Source organism: Pleurodeles waltl, chromosome 1_2 (genome assembly GCF_031143425.1).
Source record: "Pleurodeles waltl isolate 20211129_DDA chromosome 1_2, aPleWal1.hap1.20221129, whole genome shotgun sequence".
NCBI lineage: Eukaryota > Metazoa > Chordata > Amphibia > Caudata > Salamandridae > Pleurodeles > Pleurodeles waltl.
The window spans coordinates 1,193,087,585-1,193,103,632 of NC_090437.1; the positions used below are offsets into that span (position 1 = coordinate 1,193,087,585).

The 16,048-nt window shown below is 41.8% G+C and overlaps 1 protein-coding gene across 2 annotated transcripts in view; it reads right to left on the reverse strand.

Annotated features, from left to right (window-relative positions):
• HTT (huntingtin) overlaps positions 1-16,048 on the reverse strand; it is a 1,416,422-nt gene that overhangs the window by 283,553 nt on the left and 1,116,821 nt on the right. For both annotated transcript variants that reach the window (XM_069203496.1, XM_069203501.1), the window contains one exon: positions 6,378-6,504. In XM_069203496.1, coding sequence (XP_069059597.1) covers positions 6,378-6,504 — 127 coding nt within the window. The remainder of the gene's footprint in view (positions 1-6,377; positions 6,505-16,048) is intronic.

Below are 16,048 nucleotides of genomic sequence, written 5' to 3' on the forward strand. Positions count from 1 at the left end.
TTATTCCTGACTGTTTTGCTTGAGGGCACACCTGCAGGAATGTAGTTTGAGCTGACCAACATGGATGCCAACACAGAGGTCCAATTCAAGGAGATCTGCAAGGAGGGGAGACTTCCAGCTTAGAGCACCATCAGGAAGCTGGAGCCCTAAAAGGTTCTAAGGTCTTGGACGGAAGCCCATCAGTCACTAGTGGAAGCCACAGGAGAGGATAATAAGTTGGAAGGGCCCGGGGAGGCTCTTCGTGTAGTACCATCAGCAGTTGAAGGGGATGACTTGACCCCTGGAGTGGGACCCACTGACAATGTCTCTTCCTGCAGCTTGTCCCCAGAAGAACTGGTGTAAAGGAGGGAGGAGAGAGAGTTAAGGTTGCAAATGGCACACGTAAGGATAGGGAAAAAGAAACTGGCCATGGCAGCAAAGGAAAAGAAGCTGGCTTTGGAGGCCAAGACAACTAAGACAGAGAGAGCCTTAGGGGAGAAAAGGTTGCTACTGGTTCATGAACTGAGCCTGAAGGAGCTGGACCACCAGGCCAGACAGGTAGAGTCTTGCAGTAATGATGGTAGCATACTTGTATTGCCCTCTGGAAACAAGAGGGTCCATATTCCTAAAGTCTGGTGCCTGGCTTTATTGTGGGGTCGACACTGACAAGTGGATTAAGGCTTATGAGATTGCTTTACAGATGCACAGGATCCCTGAGGAAGATTAGGGGACTAGTCTGTGGAAACATATCCCTAGCGAAGGTAGGAATACCCTACTGGCCCTAAAGAAAGGGGGCACGATGAGGTAGTCCCCCAGTGAAGGAAGTCCTTGTTAGAAAGTACGGCCTTACCCCAGAGAAGTATAGGCAGAAGTTTAGGGACAGTCAGAAAGTGACCCAAGTAGATTGTGTGGATTCTTTTTGCAAGGCACAGGATGGATAGGTGAAATCAGGGGCTGTATAATTTGATTGCAAGAGAGCACATGTTTAGTCTTTGTTTCCCAGATTTGCGCCAAAACCTAATTGACAGTTAGCTCCCTGACCCAGGGAGCTTGCTTAGGAGGCAGACCACTGGGTCAGCATCAGAGTCCAAGAGAAGATACCTAGGAGTGACCCCAAGAAGGGTGGTTCAGATTCCCCACAGCACAGTGAAGGGGAGGTCAAAGGAGACCCAGAAAGGCACCAGACTAATGTGGGAGGAAAGGGTTCCATACCCCTTCTGAGAAACAGGAAGGATATTCTGGTGGGTGGGGGCCCAGGGCACCCCATTTCCAACCCAGCTGCTTTGATTGTTCCCAGCTAGGACACAAGCAGGGGACCCTGTCTGTCCTAGGAAACCACCCAATGATAAGACCTCTACAGGGATGGCCAATGTGGCCTTAGAGGAAGGTAGTCCCCAGGGGCAGATCATACACCAGCTCTATTTTTCTAAGTTGGATCCCTTTTGTGCGGTGTTTTTCACTTTATTATTGTTTTAGGTGTGGCACTAATACTTTACACATTGCCTTTAAGTTGAGCCTGAATGCTCTGTGTAAAACTACCAGGGGGTTGAACATGGGTTAATGTAGGGTTCGCTTGTGCCTAACCCTGACGAGGATTGTAGTCACTGTTTGACCAGGGCTCACACCTCAGTGGACAGCCGAACTTACATTCTACCCGGGCATGGTAGCAGTGTAGTCATGTAGAGCGGACATATTGTTGCCATGTAGATTTCTTCGATCATTAACTCAGCTAAATGCAGTTATAGTGGCTTACTCCATAGTTTGCATCAGAATTTATATAAATAACTGAACCCAGCCTTAGTGACATTTCTTGACAGCCACCACCCTTGAAGTATTGTTATAGCACATTAATACATACTAACAAATATGTCAGTAAAACAGCTAAGGTAATTTTGGTGAATTTGGATTCTGTTTGGTGAGATGAGAAAAAGGAAATCATTCTGGGAGAAAAATAATGAGAAATTGCATGATAATTCACATTAAACATGTTCAACACGTTCAGCCATACTGCAATTTGCATGCTCACTAGAAAAGTCATGTATTAATTGCTTAGTTTGCAACTGTAGTTATGAGTAGCAGAGTTTCCATGTTACCCAAAAGAACAGATGGTCTGAGCCAGGAATAATGCAAGGGTGTTTGTGACTCCAGTCAAAATATTATGAAGCTGCATAAGAGTTTCCAAGCCAATCATGAAAGCTCTTTCACTGTAATTTGGTGTCACCACTAGTGGCAGAGACTAAGTTCAATCATTATCTCACCTTATGGAAGTGAATATCAGGTTTGAACACAAGGTTCTACATCAATATCCACAACAAGGTTCTACATCAATATCTACAAGAACAATCAAATCACGGTAGTCTATAAGGCGTTCAAAAAATAGAAACTCTGCTCAGTATTAAAACCAGTTGTAAATTAAAATTTATTGGAAGAGAACAGGGGCTCTTCAAATTCTTGTGTGAGGAAAATGGGCCAATCTGGTAAACTCACGATTGTTATACAGTCATCAAAACACATCTTTGAGGGACTTTTAATTGTGAGAAATGTCTAAAAGGCATTTAGGTGCTTGTAATTTAGAGACCCAGATAAATGGGAAAACACACAAACAAAATTCACTTTGTAACTGCCCAATACACTGATCACAAATTAACTTGCAGAGACATGCAAGTGTCACATCTCGAACCTATTCAGATAATCCATTGCTGTTGGATTCATTGGTGAAACTGTCATGCTGTTGCTCCTTATCAAAAAAAAAATGTATCAAAGAATTACAGTTGGTATCGTCATCATTAAGGATCTTTCACCGTAACCAATCGAATCTTTTAGCTGGTATATCCCTCTTATTCTCACCCTCATATCACTACTGTAATTTACTCTTACTGAACATTCTGGGAGCTCACTTTAAAGAGAATAACAACAGTTTTGTGTAAAACTATAGGCCGTTTTTCACAAGTGCATCTGTCTGATTGTGCCTCACGACAATGTTCTTCCGTTTACTTATTGCAAATGCACTTGAATGTCTTGTTGCCAGTAACAGCTGGTAAAATTTGAAATTGGTGGAATGTAATAACTTGCCCAAATTCTAACGGATGAGGAAGTCTGACCCTTCCACCCTCTCTCTGGAGAACATTTTGAAAATATGGGGCAAAAATTTGTATTTTCACCACAATTTTCAATGAAAGGTGTGACAAATGCATAGAATTTATAGTCATTTGTAGAGAAGCACTTATGAAATATTCAAATACTTTATGACCTGCATTGTACACCCCAGCCCTACCAAGATTGTTGGGTAGCTTTTCCACTATCTTAAACTAAACTCATCTCCCTTAAACCCGCCCCAAAACACTTGTTTTTAATTCATTTCAAATACCCTGGATATGGGTTCCTTTCATTTTCCAACCTGTCCATTTCAAGTAGATTTTATATCGACGTCGCAGGGTAGAAAGGCAAAAGTTGCACATGTCTCACAGATTATAGATATCAGAAACATCATTTATGTTTGGCAGACTGAATAAGCTTAAAAGGCTCAACTTCAGATGCTGAGACGGCAGCTACAAAATATTTACAGGATTACTTATATCTTAAGTGAATAATGGCAAAAAGTTTCTACATTTAACAAAATGCCCTTCACAAGTTATTTACGACCCACAACAGAGCAAGTGCCTTTTGCGCCAAGAAAAAAGTAACATCCACAACAAGTGTCCATAACTTATCATTCATGAATCAGCAGCGAGCAAAAGTTTGGGTTAGGTTAGTCGTGAATTATAGGAATGTATTTTTCGAGGACTATTGTGGAGGATCGTCACTGCATTGAGCTAAATATGTAATATTCTGGAATGAGGCAATTTATTCTCTAAACATCATCCTGTAATTTTGTGAAAATAAACATTTTGCCAGCAATACCAGTTCATTTTAGTAAATAAAATTACTGTGCCCCAAACATCAGCTAGGTATTCGCCACCCTAATTTTGTCTTCAAATGACACCTTTCTGATGCATAGTTGGGTTTTCAACAAAAGCTTAACATTTACTGAAATAACGGCTTTTCCTTTTAGCAACTATATTAAATTTGACGGCAAAATTAGTTGCTGTGTGTTTTAAAGTGCGTTAAGTTTGCCTAGCTCGATGAAATTCTGACCTTACTAAGGGCAACATGCCTTCCTGTTACCTATTGTGTTTTAGGGTCACAACAAAGAATGAAGAAAAGCTTTCAAGATATAGTCTGAAAGTCAACCAAAACAGTCGTATCTCTCCATTGGTGTCACTAGACCTATCTAGTGATAGGCTATCTGTTCAAACACTCTTATATCAATAAAGAAGCAGGAATTCCTTATAATTAGTGGAACTCCTGACCCACTAGTCATAAGGCAGTGGTCTTCAAACATTTTAATGCCATGTCCCCTCACTCGCCCCCTGGTGGAAAAAAAAAATCACCGTCCCCATCTCTGAATTGTTCACATTCCATTGAACTGTCAATGTTTAAATATGTCTATGTTTATTTAAAAACTGCAGTTAAGTTCTGTTACTGTTTAAAAAATGCAATCAAATACATGATGCAAAACATACTATTCTGGCCAGGTAGGCCTTACTAACAAAGTATCCACAGCGTGATTATTAGAAGTGGGGGTTTTGAAGAGTATCTGGAGTCTCTTCCCTTTCGACACATACTCCCAGCTTGGCTATAAACGACAAAACATGCTAGCAATGGCCCATTACAGAGCGGTTGATTGCTCCTTTTTTTTAACTTAAAACTAAGCCCTGTTATGAGTATCTTCGGAGAAACCATGTTGGTACCAAATCTTGTCAGGATTAGAAAAATGCCAGTTTGGGACTTTGTCACGCCATTACAGCAAATTGCTTTTAACTGTCATGTCAATTCTCAATCTCTACCTGTAAAAAAACAATGGCCTTTTAACCGTGTTTTGAAGTAGCCAGACCTAAAAAATGAAATGACTAAAACACTACTAGCTAAAACAACTAGTAGAGGCAAGCAATTGTTATTGTAACTTCCCATCCATCAAGGGAGAACAAATTCAGGTCCTCACAAACACCACCACCACCTGGGACTGGGACTAGCAGGGTAGAATGGGGTCGGATCCTAAGTCAGGAGGCTCTGTGCCTCTGAAACTGGCCGCCGTTATGCTGTTACAGAAACCACCTTTGAGCTTCCAATTGTACTGAAGTGGGAGGCTGGCTAAACACAGCCATCATGGTATCCTGAAAGCCCTCGATCGACTGTGCGAACCACCGTTTAGGAGGGAAGTTTACCTGTGGAACCTCATCCTGATTGGGCACTGGATCAGATGATGACTAAGAAGAAAAGTCTGTCGACCTCTCAATGATGAAGGGTGATCCTTCTTATGTTTTTGTGATTTTTAGGCGTGCAGAGTAACATTGGAAATGATCCTGCCCACCTAACCTGGAAAAAGAGTTTGGTTGTCTCATAACTAGATTTGTCTCTGTATAATGGCCATCTGGTTCATCTGTGCACATTAATTTACTGGAACAACGGAGTCTGATTTCTGCAAACAGCACAGGCCTTCATTCCATGAAAAAATAAAATTTTCTCAAGAAAGCCATCAAGTAAACTGAAAAATGGTTAGGTTATGAATCCACATCAATTGGTGCAACAGTGCCAATGATGTTATATATGGATTTCACATAGCTCTATTTGTGATGGCAGTGGATGCCACGATGTGCCAGTGCTAGGCTAGAGCAGCTGAAAAATGTCCAAATCTCGTAAGGCGCCTGAGGACACTCATGTTGGAACATCGGTCCATAAGAATGTTTTTTTTTAAATTGAACCTAAGGAAGAAATATTATGGACTGGATTAGAGTAAGTATAAAAGTAGCAGCTGCAGTGTTATATGGTTTCCCTACTAGATACAGTGACCACTGAACCCTTAACATTGCTTACCACTTTGTGCCAATAATCGATTCCTATTCATGGGTTATTTTGATAATGCATTCTAGGTCAAACTGCCACCCACAAACCTTGTTGTTTGTTTCTGTGCGTTATTCAGCTCATTGCTAAAACTAATAAACATTTCTTTTCAGAAAATGTTGGTCCAAGAACTGCAAAATCTAGATTAGTAGAATGCTAATGTTCCTAATGTCTTGCTTTCATGATTCTGAAATAGAGATGTATGTTTTCAAATAGAAACAAATGATTTATAATGTGTACGTATTGGAGGAGAGCTGCCTTTCCCTTTCCCAGTCTCAAAGCTCTTAAAGAAAATACATATAACATCTACCATGCCTCATAACAAAACAATATTATCTGGGTTATTGCTGGGGAAAATAACCAAAACCTGATGATTCACTTCAAGCAGACGGTAACTAATTATTATTAGCTACAAGTACAAATGCTGCTAATACCACACTTTTAAATAGTGCACCTACCCAACGTGTTTATTCGATAGATAAATTCTTTGAAGACCTCCTTCTCTTGCAGAAATTCTACAGGGATCTCAGGAAGAGCAGTGCCAAAATCTCCACTAGCTTTAGGTGACCATCCAAGTTTCCAGACCTGTAAAGAGATAAAATGTAGTTACAAATATCAAAAGTAACAATGTTTCCCATGTATGATTAAGAGTATGCTCTTACAAATGTTTTAGGTACAAGTTACTTACTTTCGGTACTGCTCTTTCTAGTGGATAGTCTATCTAACTGCAGATTTCTCATCTCATGAATACTCCACTAGGAGTCAGACTGGATTCAGAAACTTAAAAGCTGTATTCCTGCGTGCAGATACATGGTTTCATGAAGCTCTATACTGAAGCTGTTCTGTTCCAGAAGTGACAAGCAAGGCCACCTATAAGCGCCACCCAAGCATGCTGATGTCAGTTGCTTTTTAAGGCTTGTCAGTGCCCTGAGACGCAACACTCTTCTCCAAACTGACTGGACCAGTGTGCAGACCTCGAGTTTGGGACCGTTTGAGATGGAAAAAAAAAAAATGAGTCCAATCCACAGAATGGGGAGGCCGAAAAGTCAGCGAGGGTCTGCTGTTAGAGTATCCTCCAGAAAAAGCATCATCAAATTTAAGTAACTTGTTCTTCTAATGAATACATCTAACCACAGATTCATCACCTTGTAAATACATACAAAACCAGCACTTCAGCAGGGGGCAGGTAAGTGGAATGTCTCAGATCAAAAAGTTCTGCAAGGCCAAAAGGGCAAAATGCCCTTCCTGTTGGACCTTGCTGTCAAGGCCATAATTCCTCATGAATGTGTGTACCGAAGCCCACAGCCTACAGCTGTCCAGGACAGGTACTTTGCATGCCAGTGCAGTGGTAGCAGCCTTGGCCCTGATTGAATGGGTCCTCAGTCTCTCTGGGGCTGCTTCTTAGTCAATGCATAGCAAACCTTAATGCAGAGCAGTATCTACCTGGACAAAGTTGTTTTCTGCACAGCCTTACATTGCTTTGCCCCAGAAAACCACACAAAAACCTGATCATCCACTTTATGATCCTTAGTGAAATCAATATAATACTCAATGATCTTTTAGGGTTCACCCAATAGAGCGGTGAAGAGGAGCAGAGAACGTTGGGAGAGAGACAGAATACTCAACTTAAAAGGCAGACATGAGATTGGGCAAAAGGCCATTCTGGTCCTCAACACCACTTTGTCTGGGGAAAAGGTAGTGTAGGGTTGGTTGCACTGGGAGAGTTCGGAGTTCACTTACACAGTGAGTGGATGTTAACGCAACTGCAACACAGTCTTCAGAGCAAAGAGACACAAAGGACAATTGTGAAGAGGTTTGAACTGCATGTACATGAGGAAAGTGAGGATCAAATCAAGATCCCATTGTGGCATCACAAATGGTTTGAGAGGAAGCAAACAATCAGTCCTTTTAGAAACTGCATCACAACAGGTAATTTGAACAAGGACGGCTGGTCCGGTAACGGCAAAAAAGGCTAAAAGGGCAGACAAAGAACCTTTCACAGTGCACAATGCAAGTCATTATTGGGCTAGAGATAAAAGGAATAACAAGACATCCAACAATTTAGCCTGTAATAGATCAGGATTCCGTGTGCCACACCAGGCTACAAAGTTGTTACTGCACCCGGTATTCCTGATATTGTTCAGAACCTGGGTCAGTAGAGTAGTGGCGGAATGTGGTACAGGATCCCCATGCTTTACTCTATTCAGAAGATGTCTCAGAAAGAGAGCATTTTTTTTTTTTTTTAGGAACTCCAGCGCACATAATTTAACACTAGAAGATGAAATATGTCCTGGGCCACCGTAGGGTGTAACTGCCATTCGTGTTCCACAAATTTAGAGGGTAAAATTCCCATCCCAGCATCTGTCACCACTGTCACGTCTGGGTGGAGAAAGAAGAGAGGTCTGCTGTTGATCTAATTGCGGTTGAGCCACCACTGAATGTCTTTTGAAGTCTCCGCTTAAACATTGATGGAATCAAATAGGTTAACCGGGTGCTGTTCCCACAGCTTTCAAGTTCTACTGCAGTGCTTGCATGTGCCACCTAGCACAGTTGACAAGCAGTATGCAGGCCACCAAAAGACCCAGAAGCCTTACAGCCACCCTGGTAAAACCCAGGACCAAGGATGAAACATCAGAACCATCGCCCAAATGTCCTGGACTTCCTGTGGTGAAGGGAAGTCCAAAACTGCACCAGACCCAGAGCGGCTCTAATGAAGGGAAGCCTCTGCAATGGAGTCACGTGATTTCGGCACATTGAGAGTGAACCCCCGAATGTAAGGAAATTTACCATCTATGACTGACTGTGACAAGCCTGCTTCAACAGCTAGTCACCGAGGTAGTGGAAAACTGGGATCCCCAAACTCTGAAGATGTGCTGCAAACATTGCCATTACTTTTGTGAACATCCAAGCGGCACTGGTGAGGCTGAAGGGGAGTACAGAAACTGAAAATGTTTCTGGTCCACTTTGAACTGCAAGTTGCATTTGTGGGACTGTAGGACAGGTATGTGAATGTAGGCGGCCAGCAAGTCCAAGGCCACTATCTAGTCACCTGGATTTTGGGCAGATAAAACTTGGACCAGTGTGAGCATCCTACATTTGTCCTTCCACAAGAAGGCATTGTTGAGGTGCAGATTTAAGATTGGACAGAGGTCTCCATCCTTCTTCTGCACAAGGAAATAAGAGTAGCAACTAGTCCTGCTATCCAGGGCCAGGCCCCTCTCTATAGCTGTTTTGGCCAAAGGAGCCTGTGCATCTTGGAGGAAGATGGACAGGTGTCCTCCCAAAGATGCTCTGATGTAGTCTGAACGAGAGGTGGGTCTAAAAAGAATGGTGGGGTATAGCCTGGTTGAACGATCTCCAGGACCCACCTTTGGGATGTTATTTTTTGCCACATGTGGAGAAAAGTCCTGAGCGTGCCTCCCACAGAGCTGGTTGTGGCTGCTAAGGGCAAACCAAAGTGGCTTAGAGGCAACTGCTGGAGGGCCAGATGACTGGGAGGTTTGCTGTTCCTGATAACCCAGACAATGTCTGCTTGATTCCAAACCCTTACCCTGAAAGGACTGGTGTGGCTGCTGCGCCACCAGTATGCCAAACCTCTGAAGTAGCCCCAATAGGGAAGAAAGTGGTGAGGAAATAGCTTTGCAAGTGTTGAGAGTCCAAAGGAAAGAACAGTGACCAAGCTCTGCTTAAAGGGTTCTAGGGATGAGCCAGGTTACTCGCCAAATAGGCAGAGCCCATCGAACAGCATGTCCATGAGGAACACCTACAAATCCCCAGAGAAGCGCCTCAAACTTCAGCTCACTTCAACTCCGTCTGAAGGAGTTGTCTGCAATTCATTCATCATGCTGAACCACCAAACATTCTGGCGTAGGATGGTGCCTGGCACTTGTCTGTGGCATTTGGAAACCTGCCTATTCATGGGTGGGCATGAACAAGGTTTGGACTAGATGCCCATAAGGGGGATTGTCAGGACTTCGTTAAATGGAAGCCAAGGTTTGGATGAGGTTTGCCCAGCTGCAGAAGTTCAGTGTGTATATTAGTTTTGACCTCCATAGATGGCAGTTGCAAATACAATGCCTCCATTGACCATCTGGTCATAGCAGCAGAGGAGGCACTCTCTTCCGCTGATGGACCACGGGTAAATCCCAGACCAGTGACTATGAAGTATCCTATCCACTCTCCTCCTGTAAGTCCCTGGACAAAGTGTCATCGTCATAATTAAATAAAAAAATAACCCCCATTATCACCATCAAAAGGCTGGTTGGCTCTGATCAGGGTCTGAACCGAAAAGTTGTTGGAAAGCTGGGGAGTGGCTCCTGGTAAAGGCACAGTCCTGTCAGAATCAGGTTGGAATGGGACCCTGTGCTTTGGGACAACTTCATGATGCAACTTCAGTCAGGCTGGAGACGGATTCAGCTCAGAGTCAGAAAGGACCATTGGGGCTGTGTCAGCATTGGCCCCAAAGTCGATGTGGCAGGTCTTGTGCTTCTGCTTATTATTCCACTTACCAGAAGACCTGGACATTGATGACATGTCATAGGATAGTCCTCAACTGGGACAACAGGACCACACACACACTCAACTTCCATAGGGAACAAAACTTAAAAGTTTTCTTTCTTTGTTCGGCGACATACAGCTTCACTTCATGGTCATGAATCACCTTCAGGTTTAACCACTTGTGTTTGTGAGGACGGCTCGGGTCATCCTCAGCCGCAGCACTCGTGTGCTGAGGACGGATCCGAGCAGTCCTTGTACACAAGGAAGGAAATCCCTCCCCTGTTCACAGCGGAGGGATTTCCTTTTTTTAGTCTCAGCACCTGGGGAAGAGCTTCCCCACCAACCTGAGGCATTTTTTTTTTAATGTAATCACTATCGCCGTGCATGGCGTGCTGCCGTCATTACATTAAAAAAGTGGGAGTGAAATGAGCCAATGGGCTCATTCGACTTTCACTGCTTCGGTTTTTGGGGGCATATCTCAGCCCCAAACATCGAAGAACACAGGAGAGGCATAGTTGAAAAGAGGAGACTCTTCCCTTTCTAATGGTAACTTTTCCAAGTCAATATCTGCTTTGGGTTTGCTGTAGGAGGATGATGCCCAAGCAGGGATCCATTCCCCTAGACACCAGGGATTTCCTTTACTTGGGGGACCATTCCTTTAGACAAGGGTTGCTCCCCATTAGTGGTGATACATTTTGGCCATTTTCAGCCACCCCTAAGAGCAGATTGGCCATATTTTTAGGCTGATCTGCCCTGTGTGAGTGTGTGTGTGTGTGTGTGTGTGGGGGGGGGGGGGGGGGGGGGGGGGTAGGGTGTTTGCAGAACCACTAGATAGCAAGGATTTTAAAATATATGTGTCCGGGAGTGGCCCCTTGGGCAAAGATCGCTCCCCGTTATGGGGGCATTATTTTGACCATTTTCTGCTTCCCCTAGGTGCAGATTGGCCATATTTTTAGGCCAATCGGCCACCAAAGGGGCCAGAAAACTACTAGGCACCATGGATTACTTTTTAAAATTATCTGTAGGGGTGAGGGCTGCCCAGCATAGGCAAGGCCATGTCCTCCCCCCCAAACAAAAGGGAAACAGTCTTTCTCACCCTCTGGGGGCTATTGCCCCGATCTGCCTTCCGGAGGTGTCAGAATGCCCACTAGACACCAGGGATTACTTTTTTTTTCTTTGAGGGGTGGGATCTGCCCAGCATGGGCATCAAGGCCATGCCCTCACCCCCATATAAATGGCGAAACAGAGGACAACTACCCCCCTTCCCCGAACTGGTAGGAATTTTGTGATCCTGCTAACCAGTCCCCAGCACCAGTGTTCTTTCCCTAAATCTTTACCATTGTTTCCACAATTGACACACCCCTGGCACACAGATAAGTCACGTGTAAAAGGTACCAGATGTACCTAGGGCCCTGTAGTATTCTTTGTATCATAAAAATAAGAAGATCAGAGATCCTGTAGAAATAACTCACTTATTTATTTACAGGAATAGTATCCAGGAACTCCAGCCACACCTGGCACAGCCACCTCTCTACTCCAACTGCTCTCTCAAGAATCCCTTCACATTCCAAGATATAACATTGTGCCAGGGCAGGGGAGGATGGAACATACCATTACCAGTACACTTAATAAATAAACACTATCTTAAGAAACAAATACTACACTATCTCCCTTCTAACAAATAAAACAAAAGGAATAAATACATTTATACATTATGATATTTTGACAATTCTACTTACATTCCAAATACGACCATCATCTAGCTTTACAGCTTTTCTGAAAACCTTAATCACTTTGAATACATTACTGTAATGAGATTGTCCACTATGAAACTTACCAGGTAATCTCACTTTGACAGAATCACCCACTTTTACAGCTATATGTTTGACAGAATTGCGAGCATCAAACACTCTTTTTCTTCTCTTTTGAAGATACGCATTCTTCTTCAGAGCAACATCTTTCTGCTCTTCATAATTGAACTGTTCTGCAACATATTCTTTGACCCAAGGAGGGTAAATCATTGTGTGAGGTATCCGTTTTTTGAACAATACAAACGGTGATAGACCCGTGCTAGAATGAGGTGTAAGCCTATAGTCTACAACTTTAGACAACACTGACTTCTCCCAATTTGTACCCAAATGTTTAGCTAACTGAATGGTTTCCTTTAGAGTTCTGTTGAAACGTTCAACCATTCCATTAGACTCAGGATGACATAATGCTGTTTTTTTATGCACAATCCCTCTAGATTTAAAAAATTCTTTCATCAACTTAGAGGTAAATTGGACCCCATTGTCTGACAGAATAAATTTAGGATTTCCTTCCCTTGCAAATACTTTAGAAAGAAATTTAATGACAACCAAAGACGTTATTTCTGAAGTTATTAACACTTCTGGCCAACGTGACAAACCATCCATCAGTACCACAACATATTTAGCAACACTTCCGCAACTAATAGGCCCCATTATATCAATGCAAACCTCTTCCCAAACTTCCTTAGGAATCTCTTTCAACTCCATGGGTTGTGTCCTGACCTTCAAGGACTTGTCTGTAATTTTACACTCAACACAGTCTCTGACCTTTCTCTCCAACACTAGATCCATACCAGGCCACCAATATACACCACGCATTCTTTCTTTAGTCTTACATATTCCATGGTGACCAGAATGAGCCAGGTCAACTAAACGTTGTCGAAGCTTAAGAGGAGGAATCAACTTGGAACCTCTCAAAACTACTCCATTCTGAACAGAAAGTTCATCCCAAATTTTCTTAAATGACATATTTTTACTTTCTGAATCTATCCAACTCATCCCAGACAACAACAAATCCCTGATCTCTAATAATTCTTTATCCTCGTTCAATTCATGCAACCATTCATCTTCAGATATACAACCATCCGTCACACTACATACCCTGACCTCATCATCAATCCACCAAGAATCATCTTTCTCTCCAACATCCAAATTCTCAACTCCCAATCTGGATAGACAATCAGCAGTTTTGTTTTCACATCCAGGGACATACTTAATTGAGAAGTGAAAATCTTGTAATCCTACAACCCACTTACAGATTCTAGAAGAAACATTGTCTAAACCTTTTTTCTCAAAAATTTCTCGCAAGGGTTTATGATCAGTTTGACATGTGAAACTTCTTCCCCAAAGAAACTGTTTAAATTTCTTAATAGCCCAATATATTGCCAAAGCTTCTTTCTCTATGGTAGAGTACCTATGTTCAGCATCTCGCAATCCACGTGAAGCAAAAGCAATTATACTCTCTTTTCCATCAACCACCTGTTTAAGAACACAACCTAAGCCTTTGTCTGAAGCATCAGTTATAATGCAACACGGCAAACTCGGAAGAAAACTACTTAAAGATTGAGCAGAAGATAAACCCTGTTTAAGATCCAAAAATTCATTTTGACAGTCTTCAGACCAATCAAACATCACACCTTTTCTAAGTAACCTTCTAATGGAGTCAGATCTCCTAGCAAAGTTGGGAATAAATCTTGCATAATACTCAGCCATCCCAAGAAAGACTTGAACATCTTCTCTCTTCTTAGGTGTAGACAAATTGATTATAGGCCTCACCAAATCATCCTTAGGTTTCACACCACTACCAGAAATTATATGACCTAGATACATAATATCAGACCTAAAAAATTTACATTTATCACTTTTAAGAGTTATTCCTTTAGTTTCAAAAATCTTCAAAACTGCTCTCACTCTCTCTTTGTGTTGTTCCAATGTGTCCGTATAGATTAGCACATCATCCTGGAAAAACTTCACATTAGCCGTATTTCCCAATATATCAGACATGATTCTTTGAAAAACAGATGCTGCTGAGCAAAGACCAAAAGGCATCCGGTTAAACTTATACACCCCAAAAGGGGTTATAAAAGATGTTAACAATTTGGATTGCTCACATAACTGCACCTGATGATAGGCAGAACTTAAATCTAGAGTAGTAAAATACTTTGCCTTACCTAAAGACCCTACCATTTCTGTGATGTTAGGTAATGGAAATCTATCCTCAATAACCGCTTTGTTCAAATTGCGCGAATCCACACACAACCTGATATCACCATTTTTTTTTAAAGCTACGACTATAGGCGCAATCCATTGGGCAGCTTCCACATCTTCAATTATTCCTTGAGACTTCAAATTCTGAATCTCACTCTTAACTTTATCTCTCAAACTAAAAGGAATGTTCCTAGCTTTACATGCAACAGGTAAAGCTCCATCTCTTAACACTATGCGATGCTTATAACCTTTAATACATCCCACATTAGAACTAAAAACATTTGGAAATTCATTCATCAACACTTCCCCAAAATCACACACTTTTTGTACTTGAACTTGAGGTACCCCATTTGGATTAAGAGTGATACCTAATAATTTCTGATGCGGAGAACTTAAGAAAGTGTCTCCTACAACTGGAACATAAACCTTCCCATCAATTTTGTTTCCTTTAAACACTATTGAAGCATTAAAATATCCCTTTAAATCAATAGGTTTTCCACCGTAACCATAAGGCGTAACATCAGGACTTTCTAGAGACACATTTCCTTGAAATAAATTTTCAAAATCTGTGACGGAAACTAAAGTTAGTTTTGCTCCCGAGTCCATCATCATTTGTATCCTCACACCATTCACATCCACAAAATCAGATGGATAATCACAAAACCCCTTAGAAACACAATTGACATCATTGATCACCTGTAAAATGAAGTCATGGTTATTATCATCACATTCAACTTAACTAACTTTCATTTTAAGTTTAGTCCCAGACCTACAATACTTAGCAAAGTGTCCCTTCTTCTTGCATTTGTTGCATATCACACCAACAGCTGGACATTCTTTGCAGTTGGCCAAATGAGAAACAGACCCACACCTAAAACAATTTAACTTGGATTTCTTAAGTTCTTTAGTCTTATAAGTCAGAGATTGAACAGTAGTTAACATCCCCTTAGATTTCTTTAGATCATCCATGCACATTTCTGAGTGCTCAACCTGTTTTGCAATTGCCAAAACTTCCTCCAAAGTAGGATCATTTTTCGACCATGATGCTTCCCTAATCTTGTCACTCTTGCATTCCAGCATTAGTTGATCACGAATACGTTCTTCAAGTGTTCCAGCAAAATTGCACTGAGCTGCTAACTTTCGTAAATTCGTCACAAATTCTTCAACAGTTTCATCGTCATTCTGCTTGCACTTTCCAAAGTAATATCTCTGTAGAACAATAGAAACCTTAGGTAAATAATGTTTATCGAATTTAAGCAAGCAGATCTCCAATTCATTACCAGTAGAATCTCCTTCTGCGCCATCAGAAGAAGAGATTGAAGGTAAAGTTTCTAAAATCTCTTGCCCTTCCGCTCCAAGACAGTGTTGAAGAAGAGATGCTTTTCTCTCCGCTGATAAATTGCTGCCAAAAACACGGAGGTAGGTTAAAAACACTTTTTTCCATTTGTTCCATGGAATTGGTGGTTCTCCAGGGACCGATAGAAAAAACGGAGGAGGAGAAATATTTTGCATAACTGAAGAAATCTGTCCTTAAAATTTTCTTTATTAATTGAATAGCAAATTTAACTTTCTATTGTGCCCCAAAAATGGTTCAATAAAGTGCCAACAATGAAAAT